The sequence below is a fragment of the Guyanagaster necrorhizus genome, assembly GCF_019112545.1.
Source record: "Guyanagaster necrorhizus MCA 3950 unplaced genomic scaffold BT62scaffold_14, whole genome shotgun sequence".
Lineage (NCBI taxonomy): Eukaryota > Fungi > Basidiomycota > Agaricomycetes > Agaricales > Physalacriaceae > Guyanagaster > Guyanagaster necrorhizus.
In genome coordinates this window covers 220,180-245,997 of record NW_025064893.1, presented here as the reverse complement: position 1 = coordinate 245,997, position 25,818 = coordinate 220,180, and the positions used below count along the sequence as shown (strand labels likewise).

The 25,818-nt window shown below is 45.5% G+C and overlaps 8 protein-coding genes and 1 non-coding gene across 9 annotated transcripts; 4 read left to right on the top strand and 5 right to left on the bottom strand.

Annotated features, from left to right (window-relative positions):
• Nucleotides 1-15: 15 nt before the first annotated feature.
• On the bottom strand, nt 16-1,640 carry BT62DRAFT_932605 (uncharacterized protein). The gene is made up of 5 exons (XM_043186384.1): nt 1,431-1,640; nt 1,108-1,366; nt 905-1,053; nt 600-830; nt 16-540 (listed from the first exon to the last, which is right to left on the bottom strand). The coding sequence occupies exons 1-5, from the start codon at nt 1,624-1,626 to the stop codon at nt 326-328; spliced, it is 1,050 nt and encodes a 349-aa protein (XP_043039012.1). The 5' UTR covers nt 1,627-1,640; the 3' UTR covers nt 16-325.
• Nucleotides 1,641-2,619: 979 nt separating this feature from the next.
• On the bottom strand, nt 2,620-4,188 carry BT62DRAFT_932603 (alpha/beta-hydrolase). The gene is made up of 4 exons (XM_043186383.1): nt 4,068-4,188; nt 3,738-4,016; nt 3,574-3,684; nt 2,620-3,523 (listed from the first exon to the last, which is right to left on the bottom strand). The coding sequence occupies exons 1-4, from the start codon at nt 4,144-4,146 to the stop codon at nt 2,877-2,879; spliced, it is 1,116 nt and encodes a 371-aa protein (XP_043039011.1). The 5' UTR covers nt 4,147-4,188; the 3' UTR covers nt 2,620-2,876.
• Nucleotides 4,189-4,626: 438 nt separating this feature from the next.
• Nucleotides 4,627-6,550, bottom strand: BT62DRAFT_896198 (MFS general substrate transporter; the record flags this gene model as incomplete). The annotated part of the gene is made up of 8 exons (XM_043183249.1): nt 4,627-4,707; nt 4,756-4,914; nt 4,970-5,111; nt 5,287-5,614; nt 5,668-5,810; nt 5,977-6,148; nt 6,213-6,328; nt 6,381-6,550. The coding sequence occupies 8 exons, from the start codon at nt 6,548-6,550 to the stop codon at nt 4,627-4,629; spliced, it is 1,311 nt and encodes a 436-aa protein (XP_043039010.1).
• A 57-nt stretch (nt 6,551-6,607) lies between these two features.
• BT62DRAFT_932600 (cytochrome P450) lies at nt 6,608-7,544 on the top strand. The gene is made up of 2 exons (XM_043186382.1): nt 6,608-7,035; nt 7,088-7,544. The coding sequence occupies exons 1-2, from the start codon at nt 6,865-6,867 to the stop codon at nt 7,334-7,336; spliced, it is 420 nt and encodes a 139-aa protein (XP_043039009.1). The 5' UTR covers nt 6,608-6,864; the 3' UTR covers nt 7,337-7,544.
• On the top strand, nt 6,975-9,180 carry BT62DRAFT_932596 (cytochrome P450). Its single transcript, XM_043186381.1, has 10 exons — nt 6,975-7,035; nt 7,088-7,297; nt 7,349-7,543; nt 7,600-7,667; nt 7,720-7,779; nt 7,837-7,917; nt 7,970-8,373; nt 8,430-8,541; nt 8,594-8,680; nt 8,734-9,180. The coding sequence occupies exons 3-10, from the start codon at nt 7,445-7,447 to the stop codon at nt 9,044-9,046; spliced, it is 1,224 nt and encodes a 407-aa protein (XP_043039008.1). The 5' UTR covers nt 6,975-7,035; nt 7,088-7,297; nt 7,349-7,444; the 3' UTR covers nt 9,047-9,180.
• Nucleotides 9,181-11,916: 2,736 nt separating this feature from the next.
• On the bottom strand, nt 11,917-12,009 carry BT62DRAFT_t83. Its single transcript has one exon. It is a non-coding gene; the product is annotated as a tRNA-Glu (tRNA).
• A 4,515-nt stretch (nt 12,010-16,524) lies between these two features.
• BT62DRAFT_896472 (alpha/beta-hydrolase) lies at nt 16,525-18,755 on the top strand (the record flags this gene model as incomplete). The annotated part of the gene is made up of 13 exons (XM_043183260.1): nt 16,525-16,614; nt 16,663-16,728; nt 16,788-16,998; nt 17,053-17,323; nt 17,380-17,422; nt 17,471-17,498; nt 17,552-17,581; nt 17,640-18,141; nt 18,192-18,226; nt 18,289-18,342; nt 18,398-18,419; nt 18,470-18,530; nt 18,585-18,755. 13 exons carry the CDS (start codon nt 16,525-16,527, stop codon nt 18,753-18,755), a joined length of 1,584 nt encoding a protein of 527 aa, XP_043039007.1.
• A 948-nt stretch (nt 18,756-19,703) lies between these two features.
• BT62DRAFT_932587 (uncharacterized protein) lies at nt 19,704-20,591 on the bottom strand. The gene is made up of 2 exons (XM_043186380.1): nt 20,426-20,591; nt 19,704-20,378 (listed from the first exon to the last, which is right to left on the bottom strand). Exons 1-2 carry the CDS (start codon nt 20,456-20,458, stop codon nt 19,908-19,910), a joined length of 504 nt encoding a protein of 167 aa, XP_043039006.1. The 5' UTR covers nt 20,459-20,591; the 3' UTR covers nt 19,704-19,907.
• A 41-nt stretch (nt 20,592-20,632) lies between these two features.
• Nucleotides 20,633-21,453, top strand: BT62DRAFT_920229 (uncharacterized protein; the record flags this gene model as incomplete). Its single annotated transcript, XM_043184206.1, has 4 exons — nt 20,633-20,790; nt 20,876-20,937; nt 20,980-21,212; nt 21,256-21,453. 4 exons carry the CDS (start codon nt 20,633-20,635, stop codon nt 21,451-21,453), a joined length of 651 nt encoding a protein of 216 aa, XP_043039005.1.
• Nucleotides 21,454-25,818: the final 4,365 nt, after the last annotated feature.

The following is a 25,818-nucleotide window of genomic DNA, read 5'->3' as shown; positions in this document are numbered from 1 at the left end:
TGCTCATCCTGAAGCCCCATCAGCAGTGCTCGGTTGGAAAAGACAATGCAGTTTGCTGGTATCTATCTATGCTTGATCGTGGGTATACTTCAGTGCAAAGATCGCGGGAAAGCGTAAAAGGAAAACACAATAAGAGACTAAATACCAAGTCCTGGGCGTATAGTAGGTAGGTAGGGAACATGCAAAATGGACTAAACAACTTGTCCTGATCGCCGAACAGAAAGAAAACAAAGAGAATCCCTGATCTTTTTATATGCTAAAATTGATGGAATACAGCGTCTTGGTGGGTGATATAAGTTAAGAAGAAGCCCAAATGATAAAAAGTTTAGTGGAGTCGTGTCTTGAACAAGTAGATAAACGCCATGAAGAGGAGCAGCATTGGATTCCACGAGACGAGCGGGACGGTACCGTTGGAAGAACTGGTCGAAGTTGAGGAAGCCGACGACGAGGATGTCACGGATGCACTGCTTGATGCGGATGAGTCCGATAACTCTCGAGGAGCATATTCCGATGGAACAGCCAAAACAATACTGTCTAGATCTGTTCCTCTGACCGTCAGCTCGTCGTCATAAAGGTATAAAGTAAGAAGATCGCAGCACCAAAATACGACTGGTTAACCCCGGCCAAGTTCTCGAGCCTCAGCGAATGCACGGATCCATCAAGATTGGACGCGAAGAACTTCAGGCAGGGCTCCTGCTGCTCGCACGTCTGTCCAAAGGCTCCTCCACAGCCCGAGGTGCCATTAAACGTCTGCGCGGTCCCGTTGTCGAGGTAGACGTTGTACTCTCGATGGTCGTTCTTCTTGTCGCCGAAGACGTAGATAGCTGATCCTAAAAAAAAAACGGCCAGTACCATCAGCCAAGCCAAGCCACGGTAGAAGAGAAAAGGACCAATGGCGACTCGCCGTGAAAGTCCAGTGAGAAGGAGGCTAGGTTCCCATTCGTGTATTTTGAGCCTCCTCCACTAAAGGCGGTCGAGGTATTGTTCCCCCATTCGCCTGTATACGTAATCGAAGAGTCAGTCTCTTGGAGGGTCGTATTCGTGACTGTCGCTCTGTTGTGTGATTCGTAGGCTAACAAAAGATTTCGCATATAAAAACCAACTCACCCTTTAGGCGCAAGCTGCACGGTCATCCGGAGAAAGTCAAATAGAAACCCGTTTCCGCCGCTGTCGCTACCCTTCGCTCCGACATTCTTAAGGGTTAACGAGTGGTTGGCATACTCCAGAGCGCCATTTCCGTACAAAAGATACGGCACGGATGCGTTACTCGAGGAATACGCGCTCAAAGTCGTCGTGTTCGAATCAATCGTGACCTCGTACGATCCGTAATTTGGGCCAGAATCGCCGTAGATGTAAATCGCCGGCCCTAAATCCCCCCCCCCCCCCTTCGGTAACCGCTCAGAAAGCAACCAAGAAAAAATAGGCCATACCGGTAAAGTTGAGGCTGACTGAGGCGTTTATTGTTTCCGTCGCATGGTACGTTCCCATCCACCATTGGCTCGAAGCGGCATCGAAGTCGGAACTTGAAGGATCTGGTGTGGTCCATACGGATTCGTCGGGGGAGTAGAGCAGAATGCTGTCAAAGTCGTCGACGCTGACGTTGGCGTTAACGGCGGAGGAGTCCATGATGACAGTGAGAGGACAAGAAACCCTCGGGCCCCGACAGTTGATCGAATTCCAAACTAGGCTGTACTCCGGGCCGACCTTCCGAACGGGGCACTCGAACGGAGCACGCGAGGACAGCGCTCCCAGGTGCAAAAGGTCAACTACCACCTATACGATTTCTCCAAAGCATCATTCATTCAAAACATTCATTCCTGCATTCTGCAAGTGACATAAGTGCCTCGCCAGCTAATTTCAAAAATAACGACGATAAACAGAACAAAGGATGAAGTGATGCGTAGCACCAAAACAGAGATTACATTTCTAAACATGCCATTCAAAACCAAGGCTCATTCGCGCATACACACACAAGGTTCATGTAGGAATGCGTCTCGTCGTGGAACATGATAAACTGCAACGGCAGCACGGCACATACTAGACACATGCACGTAAAAATGCCAGAAATATCATCTCATTGGAATGGAGGATTTGATCCGTACCTTATTTCACGACTCGGACTTGATTCAGGAACATCACAAAGAGGACTACTCATCGCATCTTTCGCGTCTCATCTGTCTTTCGCTCTGACGGCGAATGATATCACCGGAGGTGCGTCTTCATCTGCTCCAAGTCTCAAGGGGATCACCGCAAGTATGTTCCGTTCCGTAAGGCGACTTTTCAAAGCCTTCAACAGAAGATATTTGTAAACATATCTCATTTCATCGTTACACGGCACAGTACCTTCAGGCATGCAAGACAGAAGGATGCAGGTGACTGGAGTTCATGTATGGTGTGTAGGGGATTTTGTGTCACTGTTGACTTAGCGGTGTAGTCTTTTCTTACTCATATTGTTCCTATTGCCTTGTACCTTACCATTATATTTCATCTACATAGTAGTATATAAGTAGCTACAGTCTATTAGGCAGAGCCAGCAGTCAACCTTACCTACCCTCCGCTCGTAATCTCACTTCTATTCTGCACTTAATGCCGACTATCTATCTACAGGCATTTAAAGGCTATTTCTGGAATATCAGAGTGGCTTTGACGCCCCAAACCTTGATTTATGGAAAGTCCGATGTTTCTTTTCTCATTTACAAGACCACCCTAGACTGTCAACGTGTATACAAACAATTATAAAAGTGACAGAGCGCGTCGCAAAAGAAAACTGAATAACAGGTAGGGGCAAACAATATAAACCTTATACCAACACAAATTTACAAATGTTCAACATGCAAAGCAGACACCGCTCAAACGAAACCAACCATTCCAGCATTTCATGTCTCTCCAAACGTATCCGCCACCCAATCCACGACCACCCCCGCCAATTCCTGCACAGGCCGCTTCTCCAAAGCGAGCTCAAACAAAACACTATCATGCACCCCATCCTTCTGCACGACAAACTTCACATCAGAGTGCTTCTCCTTCAGATACTCCTCATAGAACTTCACATGCGACTCGGTGATACACTCCGCCTCGCCCGACGTGACAAGGATGTGCTCCACCATCTTCTCGATACCCACAAACCACGTCTTCGGCGCCTTGGCCGGTTCCATGAACGGCAGATCCGCTTCTGGGACATCCTGGAGGGGAAATTTTCCCCACGCTCGGTATGTCTTTGGCCCCAAGACGTCCTTCTTGTTATTGATCGCGGGTCCCATTCCGATATCACCACTGGGAGAGACCCATGGGGATGAGAGGTACATGCCCAGGAACCGAGGGGGGGACCCTGGGGGGAAGCTTATAGGCTCGATAGAAGCGAGGGGGTGGAGGATGTGTGAGAAGACCTGCAAGACGAGGTTCGCTCCCGCCGAGTCTCCGGCAAGCAGGATGTTTTCCGGCTTGACACCTGCTTTGAAGAGATGCTCGAGCCCGGATTTGGCTTCGCGTAGCTGGCTTGGGAATTTCCCCGGGGGGATGAGATCTGCTTTGGCGTTAAAAGCGGTCAACTAGATTGGGTTGGGTTACACGCACTGTAGGCCATGAGAGCGATCCCGACTTGTATGTTCCGGGCTTCTAGTTCTACTTGCGCGTGCCTCCAGAAGGCTAGGAAAGAGTCCCAGAATGGTGCAACGTACCCGCCACCTAAAGGAACTCGGTGTCAAATATTCCGAATTGTGGAAGAAAGGGTCGCGTACCGTGGCAATAGAATATCACCTTGTCCGTACGCTTAGGGCCGATCCATAAAAGGCTCGCGCCTTCTTCTGGAAGATCTTCAACAGCAACCGGCTGTTTATTCTTCTTTGCCCATTTCTTGTAAACATCGACGCTGAGGCCTGAAATGAACTGCAGCTCGGCGACAGAGAGTACGTCGGTGACAAATCTCGCTTGAGCATGGGATACGGCAAGTTTCAACGTTTTCTTCCGTAGAGTCGAGGAGAATGGATATGTTATCACTGTCCATAGCGAGTAGAGAGCTGGGAAATCGATTGAATAAAGCAAGCAGAATTAAGATAATGGGGACATACGCAGCACGATCGTTGCCAAAGAAAATACCTTGAGTTTTTGAGGGAAAGAAATCTGTCCGTACTGGCCGGGAGAAGACATGGCTGTCAGTTGGGAAGAGCGCTAGACTGAACGCTAGCTGTGTTGTGTTGAGAAGACGTGAAAGCATCAATCACATTGATGATCAGCTGCTGTTACTTCGGATTGGAATTCCGCGAATTTGACGTACTTGTGGGAATGACGGGCAACACATGTCAAGGCTTTGAGAATTCCATTGCCTCTAGTATATCCAGTTGGCAGTTGCCGTATGTGCAATGTTACTGCTCGAGTTTAAACAGTCGAGGTGTGCAGATGAGGCCCAATGACAGAGTTATTGTGGGACAGTGGGCTGAAAGGGTCAAGAGACGGTGTGAAAGGACGGTGTTTGATCGGATCATGTTTATCTGATTAAAGGATTTTGGACCCATGCAACTGCTTCAAAATTCCCTCGGTGATATCGAGGAGACAGACAAAGTATGACGCCAGCTCTTTTCACAACGGCTACGCAGAGAAATCAGCATTCCGTTTCTAATGCTTCAGACATTATACAATTACAAAGATCTTCCGCTGAAGGCTAAACCGAGCTAGAAACAACACCATAGATCCTCCCAGTCCCACGATGCCCTGCTAACACATCAGCCACCGAAAACTGCATAAAACACGCATACTGACAGAAAACAATATCAACCTATGAAAGTTCTCAATCGTCTTGGTCTGAATGAACACACCACCAATAGGTGTCCCGGAAAGAGCCCCAATGGACATGAATGTGAACATCATCCCCATGCGCGCGCCTACGCGCTCGATGGGGGATATCTGTGCCACGCAAGCCTACCAGTAGTTAGTCAGCCATCGAGATGCAAGCTCACTTTTAGGGACGCAGTACGGGGAAGAGAGAGAAGAAAGGGCCGGAAGCGAATCCATACAGAACAGCAAAGGCGACCAAACCGCCTTCGGTAGAAGAGGTATACCAGAGTGCGAGTATAAGGATGGAGGACAGGAGCGTTGCTGCGCATATAAGGTTATACCTGAAGGAAACGCATCAGATGGATGAAAAAAGTTGAGAAAACGAGCGAGTAGCATGACGTCGTTATGTCCCCTATTATGATCGAGTACTAACCACCGATCGAAAAATGATCGACCCAACCAAGCGATGCAGATTTCCGAGTCCCCAATATAGCCCCCGAATAAACTCTTACTCACCTTCCCAGGCGATCAGCGATCAGTCCATGACCGACGCGTCCAACGATAGAAGCCGCACAGAGAATTGCGAGGTAATACGAAGTCAGTTTGGATTCACCAAACGCGACGGAACCGTACAGTCCCACATAAACGAAGGGATTGAATGTCGAGAAGATGGATATCCATCCGCCAATTGCTAAGAGGCTGTATGTTGGGTGCTTGAATGCACCAAAATCTAAAAGTCTGGACATTGGAGGGAGAGGCTTCGTGGGACGACGAGGGTAGATCGTGATCATCGCCACGGTGTAGCAGAAGAGGCAGATAAATCCAATAATGCGAATCGTCCAGCCTTTTGGGCAGTCAGCGATCTAGAGCACAAGTGAGTAGAGAACAAAATCCTACCAAAGCCAATCTTTGGGAGGAGCCGATGCATCATGATTGGGATTATAATCCCGCCGACGCTGACTCCTGCGGCGACACACCCAGTAGCGTACGCATTTTTACGCCGGAACCAATGTGCAGTGATAGCCAAGCAAGGGAAATATCTAAGTATGAATGAAGGTCAGATCAGGGCACAAACTCGGCAAGTCAGCTGGGAGGATGACGATAAATTCTATAGAGACATATTAAAGAAGATAACCTTTGTTATCTTTAATTTATGTGCTCGTAAGGCGGCGGCACAGCTGACTTTGATATAGAGAGCCCACGCACCCAAACGTTGCACCGACATTGAACAAGACTCCTTGACACAAATATTGCTGCCATATCTTCTGAGGCTTTGTGATCGAGAGCATAAATATCGAGAACGCGACAACGATTCCGCTTCCAGGTACAAGAAGACGCGGGCCCAGAGCGTCGAACACAGCTCCAGCGAACCCTGCAACTGCATTGAGGTCATGAGGTAAAATACGGACCTACTCGGAGGACAGGGCGCGAGACCCACGAACAGATATACAGCAGAAACACTTGCAAAGCGCCAATCATGGATATAAGGGTGGGCGAGTAGTCTGACAGGTATGTTTCATTGTAGTAGTCCGAGAAGGCGCCGTAAGCGTTTACAAAACTGTGCAAAAAAGTCAATTATTAGGTGGATACCCGGGGGAGGGATCTAGTACCCAAAAGTGCATAATCCCACTAAGGACGCTCCTAATACAGTCGACCACGCCTTGAAACCCCCGTCTGTAGGCTCATAATCTCGCGGATTTTGCTGTGGAGAGATCGACCCTTCCTTGGCGTTTGGCAGATCAAGATGAGGAGATAAAGTGGATTCCTCGTCCTTTGCCATACCGTAAGTTACTTCCGTCATTGTCCAGCGAAGAGAAAGGAAGACAGAAAACCGGGCAGGAAAACATCACCACTCTCTTGCAGGAGCTTTGTCATGCGAGAGAACATCGGCAGAATTGGTCACATGCCCGGCGCGATTACGGGGATCCACTTGAAAACCGACGAATCTAGTACCCACCACACTGTCACCGTCAGCCATCTGTGCACTGGATATCTTTTTACGCGGTCATAATGGCCACGCGTAATTCCGACTATTCGTTACCCGTGTCAGCGGCTATATAGCATGTCATCCCTGTCTTCAGCCCCTTCCAAGACATGGCGTTCTTATCAACAACTGAAGCTACCGTCATTCTTATACTGTCAGCGCTCTTCGTGGCATTTGTCCAATCACGAAAGAATGGCACGCGCACGCTCCCTCCTGGGCCCTCAAAAATTCCATTCTTTGGAAATTTATTCCAAGTCCCTGTGCTAAGACCGTACCCCCAGGTAAGCTAGGGAGAAACACGTTTGATCCTGCTGTAGTGCTCATGAAGTTTAGTTCAGAGAATGGGCTTTGAAGTACGGTCCCATCTATCACCTTCGACTCGGACCCCAGGATGTCATCGTCTTGAACACCGCCGAAGCTGCTGACGAGCTTTTTGTGAATCGCAGCAAATCCTTTTCCAGTCGTTCACCTCCACACGTTGCACATGATATCATGAGCGCAGGACAACGATTGGTGTTTTTGCCTTATGACAGGGAATGGAAGGTACGCCGCTCCTCGCCACTTCAGTATCTGGTCGCGTAACTTGTCCCCAAGGTCGCAAGAAAAAGTCTGCATTCATCCATCGGGCCTACGGCGTCCAAGAAACTACGGCCATCCCAGCATCTTGAATCATGTGTCCTTCTGAACGACATGCTCTCGCACGGCGACTACAGCGTCGCACAGAACCTCAAAGAAGGGTCCAACGGCGTTGTCCCCGAAGAGCACTGGTTCTCTTTGATACGCCGATACGTAAGTAGCCTTTGGCTTCTTCCGCTGGCCTCTTAGACTGACAATAGTGTTAATAGACAACCAGCATCGTTATGACGGTGACATACGGCAAAAGAGCGCACAAGATCTTGAACAATCATCGCTTGTACGTAGATCGCTCACTTGTGACTCTCCACAAATCTTACCCTTGTACGAAGACATAAAATTTATGCAGTCCTGGCCAATTTTACTACCGTCGGACAGCCAGGAAATTACCTGTATGTGTCCATCAATTTTTAGCCTCGACAAAGCTTCCATAACACTCGGGATAATAGCGCAGATGCATTCCCCATTCTCCGCAAGCTCCCTGACGTCCTCGCCCCATGGCGAATCAAGGGCCGGAAGATGCATGAATGGTGCGGGCGAATTTGTATTATCCCACTTATAAAAAGTTGATGCGATACCCAGGGAAATGGAACTATGGGGTGGTCTCCTTGACGACATACAAGCCGATATCAGCAAGGGCGACTCGGTACCCTGCTATGTCGGTTCGTACCTCAAACAGCGCGCCGAAAACGGCCATGCCGAGGCTCCAGGATGCGGGCTCACTGAAGACGGCTGGCTCCGCGATACGCTCCTTGCTTACACTGCAGCAACCGTCCTCGAAGCTGGGTCCGACACGACAGCCAGCACGATGCAATCTTTCATCTTGTTCATGCTCAGCCACCCAGCCGTCCTCGAGAAGGTCAGAGCGGAAATAGACAGCGTCGTGGGCCCGGACCGGATGCCGACATTCGATGACGAGCCCAACTTGCCATACTTTGTTGCGTGTATCAAGGAGACGCTGAGGAGGAGACCGCCGACGATTATGGGTAAGACTGGGATTGTTATGGGCCCTGTGGTGGTTGGCTGATGATGATCTATTCAGGTATTCCGCATAGTGCGGATGAGGATGAAGTTTATAATGGGTGGTTTATCCCCAAGGGGTCAACGGTCATCGGAAATGTATGGGCTATCCATATGGATCCCGCACGTTACCCGTGAGTTTCAGATGGGCGTACCGACGTGCACTAACCCTTCTGTGTCTTACAGCAACCCCACCGCGTTCCAACCAGAGCGGTTCTACGTCCCCGGAAACCCCACACGCTGGGCGAGCGGACCGGATCAGGACCGTGACCAGTGAGCTCTTCCCTCGCTTCCAACGACATCCATTATACTAACCTCACTCGCAGCTATGTCTTTGGCTGGGGCCGCCGTTTCTGCCAGGGAAGCTACATCGCTGAAGCCTCCCTCTTCATCGTGCTCTCTCGCATCCTTTGGGGTATCGACTTCCAGGCTCCCATCGACGAGAAGACTGGTAAACCGATTATCCCGGATATTGCGGATGATGAGCGGACGTTCTCAGATGGGTTCGTGAGTATACCAAAGTTGTATAACATATCGTTCAAGCCGAGGTCGGAGAAGTGTGAGCGGATCATTAAAAAGGCGTGGGACGAGGCGCAGGCGGCTTGGGAGGAAACGGGGATGATGCCGGATGAACGGTAGCGTTTGACTGGCAAGTTTGCACTTGGCTTAGCTTGTATTTTACTGGACGTCTTAGATCGTTGGCGAGAGTGCATGTACTTAATAGCAATTGAGTCCCGACCTATTTTCGTTCCGTTTCAGCACTTGAATGCACTAACTCAGACGCAAGCAGAGTGTGAATGTTCGTTGAGACTACAGGAGACCGTTGTTAAAAAGGAAAAGAACGACCGAAGGATGCCTTACACACATTGCTGAAGCTCTTCTGAAGTTGCAAGGATCAAAACTCGTTTGTCCTTCTGTGCCGTGCCACCAACATATCGAGACTGCCTCCGGGACATGACTACAACAACCTCCACGATTAGATGGCCGTTGAATGACATTCAGCGAGGGGATAAGAGTGCTGCCTTGAGAGTAGACATAACAACCTTCCCCATACGGACGGGCTCAAATTTGAATGCAAAGTTGGCGTTCCTCCATGTCATCAACAGACACTAGTCGCGAGAGAGTCTGGACCCCAAGTAACCATCGAGAAGCTTCAGGCTGTGGTGCACGACTTAGACGATACGCGTTCGCTCAAGTCGACTCTTATTCAATCAATAGACGACGGTGTGTGCGTGTGAGGCGGAAGGCGAAGCACGATGAAGAGCACGGAAGGTGTCTGTCGGCTTAGCGACAGAAGAATGGATGAAAACGAGAGAGAGAACAAAGCGGATATGATGGAGCAAGGGAAGAAAGAAGTGTTGAAGACGGTCTCTGGAAAGCAGGCGCCTCATACTCTGGAGAGCGCGTCGGCTGTGGTCCGTAGCGGATGACAAGAATGATGGTGGCTGTACAGTACATTTCTCCTCCAAATTCACTCCAATGGATTCACTACGCCGAATATCTCAATATCGTTTACACCTACTTGTCCAACACAATACTCCAAGTGTAGCCCTTGATTTAGTGCTGCAAAATCCCAATCCAATATATTTTTTTCTTCCGACCTTGCATTACCAAGGCCCAACGCTCAACGGCTGCCGCAATCAGCTTAGCACTTGTACTCTCTATTCCACCGGCGAATCTGTCCAAGGCGATATGCTTTCTTACGACCCGAGGGTCGCCTCTGGCGTTATTTGACACCAACACACTCATCCAAATAGCAGAGGTGCTCGACTGCCCATAGCCAAGACGACGTATCCTATCAAGTGGATCTCGAGAGATTATTACGAGGAATTAGGAGAGGAGCGAGGACAGAAGAAGACGGTGATGAGGCATTGTGGAGGTCCATTTCGAGGCAAACGACGACCAGCACGATGCTGAACACATCGAGGACGGTACCCTTCCTGCCCAGCGCTGTTCAGCCCATCACCTTTCCTTAGGCTCCTGTATCCGTCAGATCAATACCATCAAACCAATACCCACGACGAGGCCCACTAACAGGATATCCACAAAGTGCCGATATCCACTATCTTGACAGCCAAGACTAAAGCCCACAGCAAAATCCAAGCTAGGACGCACTATCGTCGACTCGGGAAATATCCTACCCTCACATGTACAGGCACAAGCACCGCCTCGCAGGCGTCCTACCAACGCCCAGGGTCTTTGGGTGGCACAATGCTTGGCAACAACGCTGTACTAATATGTGTGGGGCTCGACATGCGGAAAATCAACTATATTCGGTCAATATCTGTGCCTGGTATCTGCTCCCGCTTTATATTATCAAGAGTACATTCTTAATTCCAATGTGGAGACATAGCCTGATTATATGTGCCTCATTTCAGTCGCACAATACATTTACTAGTTTGTATGACACCATTGTGCTTTGCTTGATGAGAAAAGTGTTCATTACCTGTGCACGCAAGCCATCAAGTTCTGCTCTGATCTATCCGCCTCTCCTCAGCTCCTTGCCGAGTCCTCACCTTTTCATGGCTACAAAGACGATTCTTTCCAACTCCCCTGTTCTTAGGACATTAGAGGCGTCTTTTGCTCAACCTGTAATACCTGTTTCCATATCTTACCCTCTGATACTGCCCAGTCAAGATCAAGTCGTTCCATTTCCTCGTGCATTGAAGGTAAATTCACATTCATTTCACGCTTGGGACCGAAGTACATTTCTAATCCTCCTCTAGCTGTTCTCCCTCGTATGCTACAGCACTTTCTGTCCTGTCTCTTGCGACGTCCGATAACGGTGTGTGTATGCATTCTCATGCGGCAATATCCTCTAACATTCAGGTTCAGTGATAGTTGAGTAACGGTCTAATTTCTCGAGGAGGCATGAGTAAAAGACCGCAAGTAACACTGGTTTCATGCCCAACCAGACAGTAGACCGAGTAGGGTTGCGCACGAAACCCTGAGTTTCGGACCGGTGAGTTACTACCCCGTCGCGGGAAGGGTTTTCATCGAGGTAACTTACCTGTCATGTTGAACTATGCATGGGCTTTATTTTGAGCCTTATATTCAGTACTGTAATATACATATGGTCTTTTCCATGCAAAATCATGGCACTGCACGAAAATTTGAGTATCTTTGCACTGATATACACAGAAAATATATCAAGTTTGTTTTCAGGCAAGAAGATGTCATATTTGGCAATATTTGCAAACAACAAATTTACAAATCTTTTTGGAAAAAAAAAGCTGAGAAAACTTTGCATATTTTCTTCATATTTTAACAAGAAAATTTGTTACATTTTGTCCACTATAGATATGCCTTGCTTTCCAGTAAATTACAGCCAGAGATCAACTAGATATATAAAAACACGAAGACAAAGACTAAAGAAAAAAATCCGTGACTACCACGGCCCTGTCACGTGATAAGGTAAGTAACGGTATCAAAACCAGGCTTCAGCATAAAATTGTACCCTCCGTGGAGGTTTCGTAGGCAGTGCAAAAACGAAACAACAAAGACCCATCTTCGGATACGGGGAATCGAACCCCGAGCTGCCGCGATCTCAACTATTCAATGAACATGAGAGGCGGCAATGTTAGCCGTTACACCATATCCGAATAATTTGTTGCTGTACAATTTACATACAGATTACATGATTATCAGTTCCCACTAGAAAACTGATTCTCGAGACCGAACACCTTTTGGCACAACTTAGGAAGGCAATGCATGTTTCACCACTTTCCAGTACAGCTTTGGTTCTTTATGATATTCTCGATTTGAAACGTGCATATCCTATGTCGCCGGCGGACATCGTTGCATTGGGGAGCTGCCCTGGACTTGGAAGGACCTGAAGCTCGAGAGCACTAGATGGACACGTGGTATCTTTGCCTCGGACAGTTGGCACCTTGGTCTTGTCTAAGAGAGCAAATCCGCAACAGATCATATTGTGATTTATGATGAGCTATGAAACGATTAGCTGAAGGAATGCTTCGTAACGGATGAATATTACTGACGAGATATTGTCGTTGAATTGATGGCGTGACATTTGCTTCTCCATACCGGATCGCTCCATCTTCTATCGCAACGACTTCTGTTCCCGGTTTCTTTCTAGTTGGGCCATTCTCCAGTTAATCAGTTGCCTTCCATCGACGCTTTACTAGCATTCGATTTCTGCAGTACCGATCCACCACCACGCCTAGTCCCAAAATTAAACCTTTTTCCAATAAAAAAAAAAAAACACCAAGCTGAGACGGCTTGTCATTAGCGTTATCCGAAACACCTTAAATCCACGGAGTTTTTTCCCCCCCCTTCTACCGTGTGTTCTCCCTTCGCATTGTCCCTATCTATCCGAGCGCTCCGTCATGGACAGAGTGAAAGACTTGTTATCCTCATGTTTCTTACTCAAGGCCGCGACCAAGGCTGAGATTTGCGGAGGATTCCTTCATGAAATACATACAGTGCAGGACTGTTCGATAGCAACGAAAACCGCTACCTGGACGGATTTGCCGACTCAATGGCACCGATGTCCGGCCTCTGCACAATTAACTCAGTTCGAAGCTGTATCGTCAACTGCACGCTAATGGACCGGGTTGCTGATCCTCGTGCGCAAAGGGCTGTGCCGACATCCGGCAGACTCGCGATATCACGGTCTAACGAACTTGTGCGGTCCCTATCTTGTAGTATCTACCTGTCAGCCGAATCATGAGAACACGATCGTCTTCCGAGTGTGTCGAAACCCAGAAAGAACGTGTTCACTTTCGCCTGCGAACCAACACGTGCCTTGCTTGGTCTGGGCGCAAGGTACATACGTAACATTTAACGCTAACTGTAGTCCCCAAACTGTTTCCCGCTGTCAAGATCATTACCATTCTGACACGAAGCTAAGATAGAGAGCCTCTACCATTCAGACACATATTAGAAGGTCAGCTTTTGGTTGCCATCTGATATTGTTACATTCCATCTTTCTCCTGCTCTCCAACTTAAGCTGTTGCTAGAACAAGATCAATGATCTTACCCCTACTCTGCGCATCTATGTGACTAGCGCCGGTTATTCTAATCGGGGCTCCTTTACGCCAATCGCACGCGCAAACTCGTGTCTATGTCGATCGTGTTTAATATTTTCCTCTTCCTTCTGGACCCACCAGTGAAGATGCGTCTAATACTACCATCAAGTAAATTCTCGCGACCTCCACGTCCGTGCCAAATACCCGGAGTACTTCAAGCGCGCGACCATTACGAGCACACCCTGTACAACGACTGCTAGGAAACGTTCACTCCATGCGAATGCCCCAGTAGAGCAGATCCTCCATCCTACAGAGATGGCTGCCTTCTTGATCGGTGGGGAGAAGTTTGTGTCGTACGTCTCACGTTTCTACCTTTCAACTTGGTCTGCTTATCGACGTCTAGAGCGAATGGAACGTTATATATGGACGAGCATTTCATGCGTAAGCACGAAAAGGACGTCGCCAAGTTCAAGGTAGGAGCCGCACCCAAGAATTGGCACGATTCCCTTCGGGACAAGGTGGCGACGGCTATGTTGGATATTTCGCTCCTGGTGTACAAAGTGTGGAGAAACCAGCGGAAGGATCCAGACGCTCCCAGGTACGTGCGATTCAATGACAGCTAGGGTAGGGGGGAGGGGAACATCGTTGAGCGCTGTAGTACGGTGATCCGTGTGAAGGACCCAGAGGCATTGAAGCTGGCGTTATTGGAAGATCCTACGTTCGAGGAGATATAAATTGAGGGTTACCGGGTTACGAGGCGATGGATGGAGGCGGCGGTGGAATACGTCTCTTAAAACACGTCCTGCCGTGGCGAAGAGTCCAGACCATTCAAGTCGCTTCACCCGTACCTATGCCGCCGCTTACACACTTTGGATCATTAGTATTCTGGGCTAACATTCGTTTATTCTAATTTTTATATTCACTGTATTTCTTCTGTTGCCGGGTTCCGTTTGGTGTTGATTCGTTCTGTAAGACAGTTTAGGCATCAGTGTCGTTTATTCGTTTCTGCATATCGTTGTGAAGTCCGAAGGGTGAGTGCTGTTCCGCACGCTTAGTACATGACATTCTGTTCAGTACTAATACGAAGCCGCAGACTATCTTTGTTGCCTTGAATATGTACACTAATCATCTTTCATGTCTGTTATTTCCATTGACCGTTGTGCAATGTACAAATGGTGTTCCATATCTTTCCTTCGTTTTCCCCACTCCCTTAAACTGTTCTCAATCTAACGACAACCCTTCTGTGGCTGAACACATAATATTCATGCTTTTAATGACTTGACCAGCAAAGATTCCTTCAGGAGACAATTTGGAATTTATGTGACCATCTTACTTTCAACATGTCAATTCGTGCGCTTCATATGCCAAATCTAATGATGGATATTTTCAGGCCGCGGCTCTCCAGACTCCTCAAAGCCTAATATTTCTGAGAGAGACGCGGAAAAAACTGATGGTTTCACCTAGACCTTATCACAGCACGCAAAGACAAGCATGCCCAAAATGTGCCGTCGATGTGACGAACAGAATCCTATTTTGCTTATTATCATCGTACGGAAAAATCGTGAATGAGAAGTGCACCATCGCCAGGATTATGGAGGGCATAGTTCATCAGGATCCCAACAGTGCTGGACATGACATGAATCTATTGGAAGGTGTGCAGAATCATCACGAGCCTATCTCTGTCACTAGATCTTCGGAGGAGTTGATGTACCCTTGTTCAGACTTTGATTTGTCGAAAAAGGCGAACGCCGTCTCCTTTCCCCAAAGAACGTGATGGGATAGTGCTCATTGGTGAATGGACAGACGGGGATGTAGTCGCAAAATGAAGCTGGAGGAGCAGCATCGATGTGTAACTTCGCATGGACGAAGGTCTGGAGATAATGCGAGTATGGATCACTGACAGATCACTTTAATTCTAACTCACATGAAAAGGTGGCAGCTTCACACATTCGCTTTCAAGACCGAGGGAAACGTGAGGCAGAAGTTGGTGGCGAAGTGGGTAGCACCTGTATAGATTAAATAAATGATGATCCGTTTGGGATACGGCAAGGACTCCCGATGAACTCCGCGCAGTTTGAAAGGCGCCCGTAGTTCTGATATCGAACCTAACTCTATAAATTTTCGCTTCACGGTCGGGGCAGACTGGACTTGAGATCTGCGTGATATCAATACTCGTGAGCAGACGTCTGTAATATACGGCAGTAAAAACTGAACTTGGGGTCCAGGTGGCACGTCACCGAGAGAAGACTGGTTTCAGTTTCCTGACGCTTCAACATACAAACGCAAACAAGGCACAAGAATCCCATTTTCACCTTGAACTACTTGTCTGTTGAAATTGCGCGACGTCAATGCCAGGAACAGAAGTGCTGCATGGTTTTCAACATCTCGGGGTTCTTTGGCATATTGAGGTTATTAGAAAGCGAAGAATCACGATACCATCGAATATGGGTCAGGAGACATTGGTTACAATCCAAGCGATGAGTGTTTTTTATCCATTGCTTGTGTTGGCAATTGCCGACCTATGTCGGTCTTTATTACCATGTCGCTCACACCCGTGTGTCTGAAGCCCATTCTATTCTTTAGGAAAGACAATTTTAACTATCATATTTTCTTTGTTTTATTCATTTCTACCATTCTCTTATTACCCTCTCTCACGCTGCGCTGCTGTTCCTAGGTTCCAGCGATTTTGACATATCTCCTGGTGCGCAGTCCATGTCTTCCTGGGAGGTATCATTATATTACCCTGGTATTAAACATGAAACAGTGTCATAACTCAACATGGGTGAAGACGGCGCTACTTACCCGTATTGTACTGTGATCAAACAAGGAACACAGCCCGGCTTGATTTCGTGTGGTGATTATATTGCTTTGATCTTTGAATGCCATCAGTAGTTCACGATACAGGATCGCACAATACATAGCTGCACCAATAGACGTGCCGTCATGCGACTTAGATGTCCTTTTACAGACGCTATCCGCAGTTGCTCGGATAATTTCCATCTGCCTCGGAAGTGCAGAATTCGAGTTGACACTGCATCTGTATCAAACTCATGTTTCAATGCGACTGGCCCTGCTGTCGTCGACGCATATAAATGTTCGCGAATATTTTCTTGCTTAATGTCATCTTCAATGATTTCTCTCATTTTTACGTTCTGCGTTTTGTATTCAGTGTTCCTGTTCCCAGAAGTATTGGCTCAGAGTGACTTCGATTGGACTACTGTTTGCTTGACTTCTCCTCATTGGGTGCCGCTTATGACTCGGTTATAGATTGAACCAACGAGCAACTTATCATGGGTCGACTGCTACTCCGACTATCAGTGCACGCGTTTCCAGGTAAGCCTTCCCCCTTCCCACTACCGCGTGTTCACTAACGCTTTTCTGCGCGACGGAAGGTACCCATCGATTACTCGAATGAGGACAGTGACAAAGCTGCTCTTGCGGTAATCAAGCTTTCCGCTCAATCCGAGACTGACTATAAAGGAACCGTACTGATCAATCCGGGAGGCCCTGGCGGTAGTGGTATCGCTACAATGATTTTCAGTGGTTCGGCTCTCGCCTCTGTTATCGGGAAGCAATACGACATTATCGGCTTCGATCCTCGTGGTATGTTGAACTGCATTTTATCATGTGCTACACGTCAAACCGTGATTGTCGTAGGGGTCGCCAATTCGACGCCTCGAGCAGAGTTCTTCCTCTCCGAACAAGAGCACTTGCAATGGCTTGCCAGTACCGATCATTGGAGCCATGTTGTCAACGCGACCTCAGACCAAATTCCTCATCTATGGGCATCTGCACAAGTTGTCGCGGAATTGGCCAAGGAGAGAGATAATGGAATCTTGGATTACATTACTACGGACAATGTCGCTCGAGATATGTTGGGAATTAGTGAGGCAGCGGGTCAAGAGAAGCTGCAGTATTGGGGGTTCTCGTAAGCCAGAGGGTTTTTTTTTTGCCTCTGTTCGATGGCTGATCACTTCCCTCTAGTTATGGGACGGTTCTTGGCGCCACTTTTGCTGCCATGTTTCCTGTGCGTATCTTCCTCTCCCCTGAAACGTTAAGTTAACGGACTATGAAGGATAAAGTTGAACGTATCGTGCTTGATGGTGAGTGTCGTCAAATTCTCATGTCCTCAGGCTCTCCTACTTATATGATATAGGTGTTTTAGATATGGATGGCTATTACAGCGGTAAGATAGTAATGCTGCGTCCACAAACATACAATATCTGACATCTTGTTGTTCTCAGGCGACTGGCGAAATGAGATCCTCAATATTGACAAGGACATGCAATCATTCTTCGACGGATGCGCGGCTGCTGGTCCCGACAGATGTGCCTTCTACGCCCCTGTTGCTGACGAGATATCCGATAACCTCAACTCCATTTATGAGTCCCTTCTCACCGAGCCAGTCCCGGTCGTATCCCCATCATTCTACGGTGTCGTCGACTATACCGTCTTGAGAACCGCAGTCAAGAACGCATTGTACGAGCCTTACACCTATTTCTCCGTTCTTGCCGAAGGTCTCGCTAGTCTGGCCAACGGGAATGGCAGCATAATTTACGATATGCAGGCGACAACCTACGACCCATCTTCTGCTTATGATAATTCATGGGAGGCGGAAATTGCTGTTTCCTGCGGTGATGCCGTGAATAATACGGATACCGTAGCAGATCTGTTTGCATATTGGGATAGTATCGAAGGTTTATCGACGTTTGCCGATATACTCATCATAGAGAGGATCAGCTGCTCGTGCGTCGATTCCTCCTTTGACGGGTGTGGTGCTAATCGTGATTCTTTAGTGGATGGAAGTTCCATCGCGAAGGCAGATTCACGGGTGCGCTATTTGCTGTTGGCTGCACAAATCACTTGGGTTTGTTATGATGTATCCCATGTTAGGTCCAATCACAGGAAATACTAGTTATCCTATTCTTCTTATAGGAAACACGGCCGGTATGTCCATCTATCCCCGGCCCTCTTTTCCTACTCATATCAATCTCTTGTTCAGATCCCGTTACTCCCCTCGCTATGTAAGTCGGCAGTACCACATGTCAGGATTACTTTATTTATCCTTTTTCAGGGCGAAGAAGACGTCCAGCGCATTCCCTGGCTCCGTAGTCCTGACTCAGAACTCATCTGGGGTGAGTAGTCGTTCAAAAACATATTTCGTACAGTCACTTCTTCCGTTGCTATAGCACACATCCACGGTCGCGTCTTCCACATGCACACAGGCGTACGTTCAAGCTTACTTTCAAAACGGTACTCTGCCCCACGAGGGAACAGTTTGTGAAGTCGAGTCTGCGCTGTTCCCGACTTCGTCAAATGCCACTGGTAGTGAGCGACGTTCTTTCCTTGGTCGGAAATGATTCCAAACCTAGTTAGGAATTCTTTCGGTTCACGAATCGTAACCACACACCTTGTTGGGCTTAATCTTCTTGCTCTTCGCCGTTTCATTTCTTGTTTGCTCCATTATCGACGTTGGTTGCATCTAGCTCATACATCATTCTTGATATTCGTCTGTTCGTATCCAAAGTTATTTTACATGTGCACGTAAAATTTAGTAAGTAGATAGGCAGTTCATGTTGTGTATAAGATACCCGGCCCTTATCAAAGTCGATACCTTCTTTCTGACCTTTTATCTTACCTCCTGTGCTTCAGGCTATCTTTTTTCAGTGTTTTCTCATCAAGAATAATGCATCATGTAGTTCGACACATATTGAACCAATGATATCTTCCCTTGTTCGTGCAAAGTCGAGGGTGTCACAATTGATTCTGCAACAACTGCCCTAAGAGGGAGGGGGGGGGACTTCTGATTGACCTCTTGTCTACCAAAGAAATGTCAAACATGGAAGATGCCAAATTGGATTGTTCTGATTCAGAGGATATAAAGCAATAAACAGGCTGAGCATCAACTGAAGAATAACACCTGATTGCATTACAACATTAGACAGTACTAGTGTTGCAGCAGATACTTTTGGTGGCAGTAACTGGCAACCTGCATCCTGAACCAAACAACAACCTAATGCTAAATTACTTCTCAATAAAATTCTAAAGAAAATGCTGACAGGAGACTGTGATTACACACCTTTGCTATGGCTTTGACTGCTATTTGCACTCAGCACACATGTTCTTCTGCTTTAGGGCACATTTATTCCTTTGAATGATGGTCTCTTAGATTTTTCTACAGAGGAACATGTATCAAGTGTGTTGGGATTTTTCCAGAAAGTTCTAGAAAGAGCAATCTAGCATCATGCCAAGAATTGATGAGTAAGCCTGAGAGAAAGAGAAAGTTATAGTAAATTCTAGATATAAGCCTGGAGAGTATAAATACAAGCTCTGTAGGAGCTGTAGAATAACAAGTTCATTCTATCTGGCCTTACCAGCTTGGAGTCTACCCTGCACAACACCTAGGATTTCCAACAAAGTGTAGCTCAAGCGCATCGATGTAGAAGTACACAAATACTGTATACTTTTCAAGGAGATTTCTTCGCAGAACTGTGGATCAGGATCAGGGATGGCTAATCTTTGTCATCGTCCCCTACGAGTTCCATTCCACCAAACAGTTCCAACCAATCATCAAGGCGTTCTTGAATGAAAGTATGTAGATCCCAGCCATCCTTCGACATGGCATCATGGTCGCCGTCCCAGAGGTACATATCTGCATCGATCACCTCGTCATCTTCGCCGCGTTCATTCACAGTCCTTGCTTCGACTGGAGTAAGCTTGTAAATCTCTCCTTCAAAGTCGTCCAACTTTGTACGTTGTGAGTGATTTCGGGGCCACAGGAGTAGGCCGTCGACAACGGAGGTGTCGACGTGTTTGATTACGGCGGGGTAGTCTTTGCCATACAGGGAAAATCTGGAATATCCCTTCACATAAGCGGCTTGAACGAGAGTTTCAACCTCTTTCGTTTTCCTGGAGTCGCCCGTGAGAGCCCAAGCCAACAGTGGCATCGCACAAAGAGTTCCATATAGAAACAAAGGTCGTGGCTATGTTCAGATGAGTACTTACTGGGCAATGGCATGCGCAGACTGACCTGAGATCTATCTTTCTTCGATTGGGTTACCATAGTTGACATACGAGTAAATGCCGTTGAGGACAATGAACGTGAAGGCTCAAGAGATGAGCTTCTGCAAGTAGCATAAACGCCACGTAAGCATGACAAATCCCGTGGTCCAAAATGGTAATATGTTCAGCGTTATATACGTGGGACCAGGTGGCACCCACTCTTATCTTTTCCATCATGCCCTTGTCAGTAGGACTGGAGTTTGACGCCACAATCCAGAAGGCAACTTCCCAGTCTGATGCCTCTGATAGCGCCTTCCAGTCCCGCTTTGGCATCGGACTAGTGTCACCCATCTTCTATGAAACGGAAGGGAATGAGTGGAGGGATGAGATTAGGTGCGTCCTATCCGCAGTGGCCTCTCGTGTCAACTGGAAGGCGAATCGATCTACTGGGCTTCATGTGCACGTTGGACGCGGTTAGGGAAGATCGATTCACGTTACTTCAACTGAAACGTGTAGCGATGCTCGTGTGTCGTTTTGAGAGTAAGTACCATTCGAGTGATTTTTATCTCATTGAGTTTCCAGCTGCCCAGGACTCACTTCATCCTGTCCATCGCATCAAGGACCACGACAACATCCTATCCAATCGATTCAACGACGCTCTCAAGGATCTGAGCCTTTCTGAAATCTACGCTCGCATCCAGAATGTTACCGATGTGACTGGTTTAGCAGCGTTGCTGAACTTCGTCTCCCGTGAGGAGAGTGAGGCCAGTAGTTATGATGGATATCAGGATTCGAAGTTTTTCAAGGTGTGGGAGGTTAGTATTTGGTTCTGCCGGTGACTTATCGTGACAATTAAAGGTCAACTTCACGTCGCTTATTAAACATGATACGATAGAATTTCGTCAACACGAAGGGACCATTTCCGGTAGCTCGGCTCTCCGTTGGGCCGAGTTCATCGTTCGATTTACCTTCGCCTTAACGGCATCTGATACCGAGGTAATGAGTGATGGAGATACTCTCAAAGATCTTAACTCTTTGGTTTACCTGCCTCAGTGAATGGAGTGAAGGTGAAGATGTATGATGTACTTGTAAATGTCTATGTTTATCTAGCAGTGGTTTTTCAAGAGAAATGAATTTAGTTACTGTATTTTGCCTGAGAGTCATGTTTGTTGTGATAGGACAAACTTTTGTGCTTGTAGACTGAGCACAAGGGGGTGCAGATATCATGCAGTGAATTTAGAAATTTAGTCTTGATTATAATACTTATAGCTAAGCTTTTGGAAGGAGAATAAAACTCACTTTCAATATCAGAAGTCCTGACAAGCTGTGAAATAAGCTCTAAATCAAAGAAACAAGGAATAGATGATGAGGTAAGAAAAAAAAAAAAACAAAAAGAACAAGTATGGCAGTGCACTTATTCTTCTTCCTTTTCTCCAATGCTGCTCTGTCTTCCACTGATGATTGTGCCCAAGATGGTATAATTTATTATGATATGGTAACTACAAGAGTTGTATCTGATGCTATCAGACTTAATCATGCTCATCTGGATGACAGAGATGCTCAACTGCAGGATAATGCATAAAATAAATCTCAAGAGAGTATTACAAGAAACTGGAAGGATATCCACTTCGATGGATGGAGTAAGAGAAGCTCAGCAAATTCCTAGATGAGAATCTCTCTAGCAGAAGAATTCAGGTGTCTAAATCACTGATGGCATCCTCCTTTTTCTTTATCAAAAAGAAGGACAGAAAGTTAAAACTCATACAAGACTATCAGAAGATGAACAATTTGACAATTAAGAATCATTATCCACTTCTGCTTATCTTTGAGCTCATTGACAAGTCATTCAGCATTGTTATGATTTTTCCTCTTTCCTTTCTTGATTAACTCCTATATATACTTAGTCACAGCATCTAGATCAGCACTTAAGACTATGAGACAGGCTTAGTCACTATATTAGGCCAAGTCTGTCATTGTTCTCCAATGCAATGACAATGCTCAATGATGGACAATACTCTTTTGTAGGTAGTAATGGTGCTCAAGGACAAAGAGCACTATAACACAGAAACTCACAATTAGTAGGAATATATTTAACTAGGACTTGAATGGTATATAAGTAGTGTAGCTCTTGCTGTATATCCTCAGCTTTGAGCTACAGTTTATTCTCTTATCATTCTATCTCAAGCCAACCTGTAATGGCCTTAGAATATAACACCATATAAACACATAAAGTGAACTTAGATGTGACTGTACAAACTCAATACAGCACCTATTTATCATGTGTTTCAATCATGTGTCACTTGGGCTTAATAAGCATAAAGTACTTCATAAAACTAGATATATGCTGAGAATACAACAATATCTGCATCAAGAAAGGAGATGAGTAGAAAGCAGTATTTCAAACCAATGGAGGGTTGTTTTAAGCTATTGGTCATGTTCTTCAGGCTCACAAATTCACCTGCAACTTTCTAGACAATGATGAATGATATATTCTGAGACTTTATCACCAAAGGAAAGATGATCATTTATTTGGATGATATAATAATTTTCTTGAAAATACTCAAAGAGCACTATAAGACTATGTGACAGATGTTACAAATTCTGCAAAAAAACAAGTTATATCTGAAATCAGAAAAGTGTGAGTTTAAAACACTCAAGATAAAATACTTAGATCTCATTATATCAGAAGGAAAGTTGTGAATGGATCTGATAAAAACTATCAGAGTATGAGAGTGGCTAATACTCATCAAGAAGAGAAAGTTGCAGTTTTCTTTAGAATTCACAGACTTTTACTGATATTTTATAAATGGCTACAGCAAGATAGCCCTATTGCTGACTACAATTGCTGGGAAGACTGAGTGAAAATAGAAGAAGGCACAAGAATAGGTATTTCAAAAAATCAAACACTGAATATGCTTGGATCCCATTCTTGCAATCCTGATTGACAATGGAAAATTCAATAAGAAGCCAACACATCAGAAGGAGCCCTCAGAGCCATTCTCAGAAACAGAATAGACAGTGGAAGCTCATCACATATTTATCAAAAGCATTGTCTACCACTGAGCAGATCTATAAGATTTATGATAAAAAGTTGCTGGCTATCATGATGGCTCTAGATGAGTGTGTTGAGATTCAGTTTTTATGGCTTTAATATCATATTCTATTTATATATATTTTACTGCTTACTTTATACTTTGACATATTTGTACCTATTTTTTTTGACTTGACTTGCAACTCCCACTATTCTTACTCTATATAATGAAATGTACCTTTTCTTTGAGTCCAATATGCCTTCCTCTGAATTGCCAGCATCTAAATTCCAACAGAGTGGTGCTATTATCTTATAAATACAAAGTACAAGTTTGAAATCTGGATGGATCATTAAAACCTCTAGTATTTTAAGAAGCCACAAAAGCTGAACCACTGATAAGCATGTTGAGTGATTAAACTGGATGAATATCATACAAACCTGGCACTGCCAACAAGAAGGTAGATTTACTCAGTTGATGAGCAGACCATAGCCAAGAGAGAAACAATAATAAGAAAATCATAGTGCTCAAATCTGAGCTATATCATATGAATGCTATAGTCTTTCTCACTGCTTCAGGTCTTGAAGAGCATCTGATGAGAAATGAAGTCTATCAAGAAATGGCTCAGCAATTGAGAATTTCTAGTAGGCTATTTTTGATAAGCAGAATTAATGATGCAGGATGAATTGAATGCAAGATTAAGATGCTAGAATTCATATTCATCAGACACTACAGTTCTCAAAGGCATTCTTATTCTATTAGCATAAAGTTGAGGAAATCTTATCATTTTCTATTGGAGATACTATAAACAAATTTGCTTCTATTAAAGAATCTGTAACTCATTTATCTTCATTGTAATTGTATAACTGTCATGTTTCAATAATTTCACTTAGAGGAGAGTCAGATTCCAGAGATCTCTGACTGTACTCAAAGTATACTATATACTTTGAGTTTTTATCATTGGAAGAACATTTCTCTGGAATCTCACTTATAAGAAATATAGGATTTTATTCTTACTTTCTCTTCTTCTTTTGTTTTCTCATTCTTCTGAGAGTACTTAGGCAGCTGAACATTATGAGCAGTTCAACTATATGAGAATAGCACACATAAGATGCTGACTAAGTGAGAGAGAGATCATTTATTCTCTTATGCTCATATTCAGCACTGTATACACTGAAAGCACTATCCATCCATCCAACTCTGAGTCTTGATTCAAGAGAGAGTTGCATTTCTCTGGAATCTCACTCATGAGAAATATAGGATTTTATCCTTGCTTCTTTTCTGATCAGTATGTCTGAGTTTGCTATGTAATACCAGTCAGAGTGTGTATCTGGATGAAAGAATAGAGACCAGTTTTTAGATATATAAAACTGAGATCTGATTATAGTTATAGAGTAAGAGAAACAACAAAGTAAGAACTAAGAGAGTGAGTAAGTAAGATGTATATAGGTATATGAGAAAGTGTATATACCTCAGTCAGCATAGTATAGGTGAAATGAATGAGGTAGCAGATCTACTCTACTGTTATATATACTGATGTGTGAAGTATAAGGGTATGGATAAAGAAAAGGGTGGCATACATTATAGATAATAGATGTGAGATCATGGCAGGTATACTGTATCTAGTTTAACACTCTCCCAGACATAGGAGGTCAATCAATAATGTTGAGATCAGCAAGGTAGCAGTAGTGGTGGTCATGGTAGAGGGGTTTAGTGAACAAGTCAGCAGCATTGACTTTTTCTTGAATAAATTTGATCTTAATGTTGCTGGTCTGTACCAACTTCCACATGTAATGCTTGCAAATGTCAATATGCTTGACCTTGTAGTGGTTCTAAGTTGTATTGGTGAGTGACACTGCTCTACAGTTGTTGCACTTCAGTGTCCTCAGCCTCTCCTGCTCCAAGCTAACCTCCTTCAATCATAAAAACATCCACTTCAACTGCTGCACTGCATAGGTAAGAGACATGAATTCAGCCTTGGTGGTGGACAATATAACAGTTGCATATCACTTAGAGCTCCATGATACTGGGCCACCAGACATCATGAAGACATATCCAGACATTAACCTCATAGTATCTTTGCAACCTTCATAGTCAGCATCAACAAAGCTCATTAGTTTGAGTGATTCACCTCATGAGTATATAATGCTATTGTTACAATTTTTCTCTTTTTTCTTTCTTGATTAACCTCTATTTATGCTTAGTCAGAGCACCTAGACCAGGGCTTAGGACTATGAGACAGGCTTAGTCACCATATTAGGCTGAGTCTGCCATTGTCCTCTGATATGATGATGACCTTCAATGACAGACAATACTCTTTTGTAGGTAGTTGTTAGATCTAAGCTTTATGTGATTGTAGACACATGATAAACTGATATCACTTTACACTTCA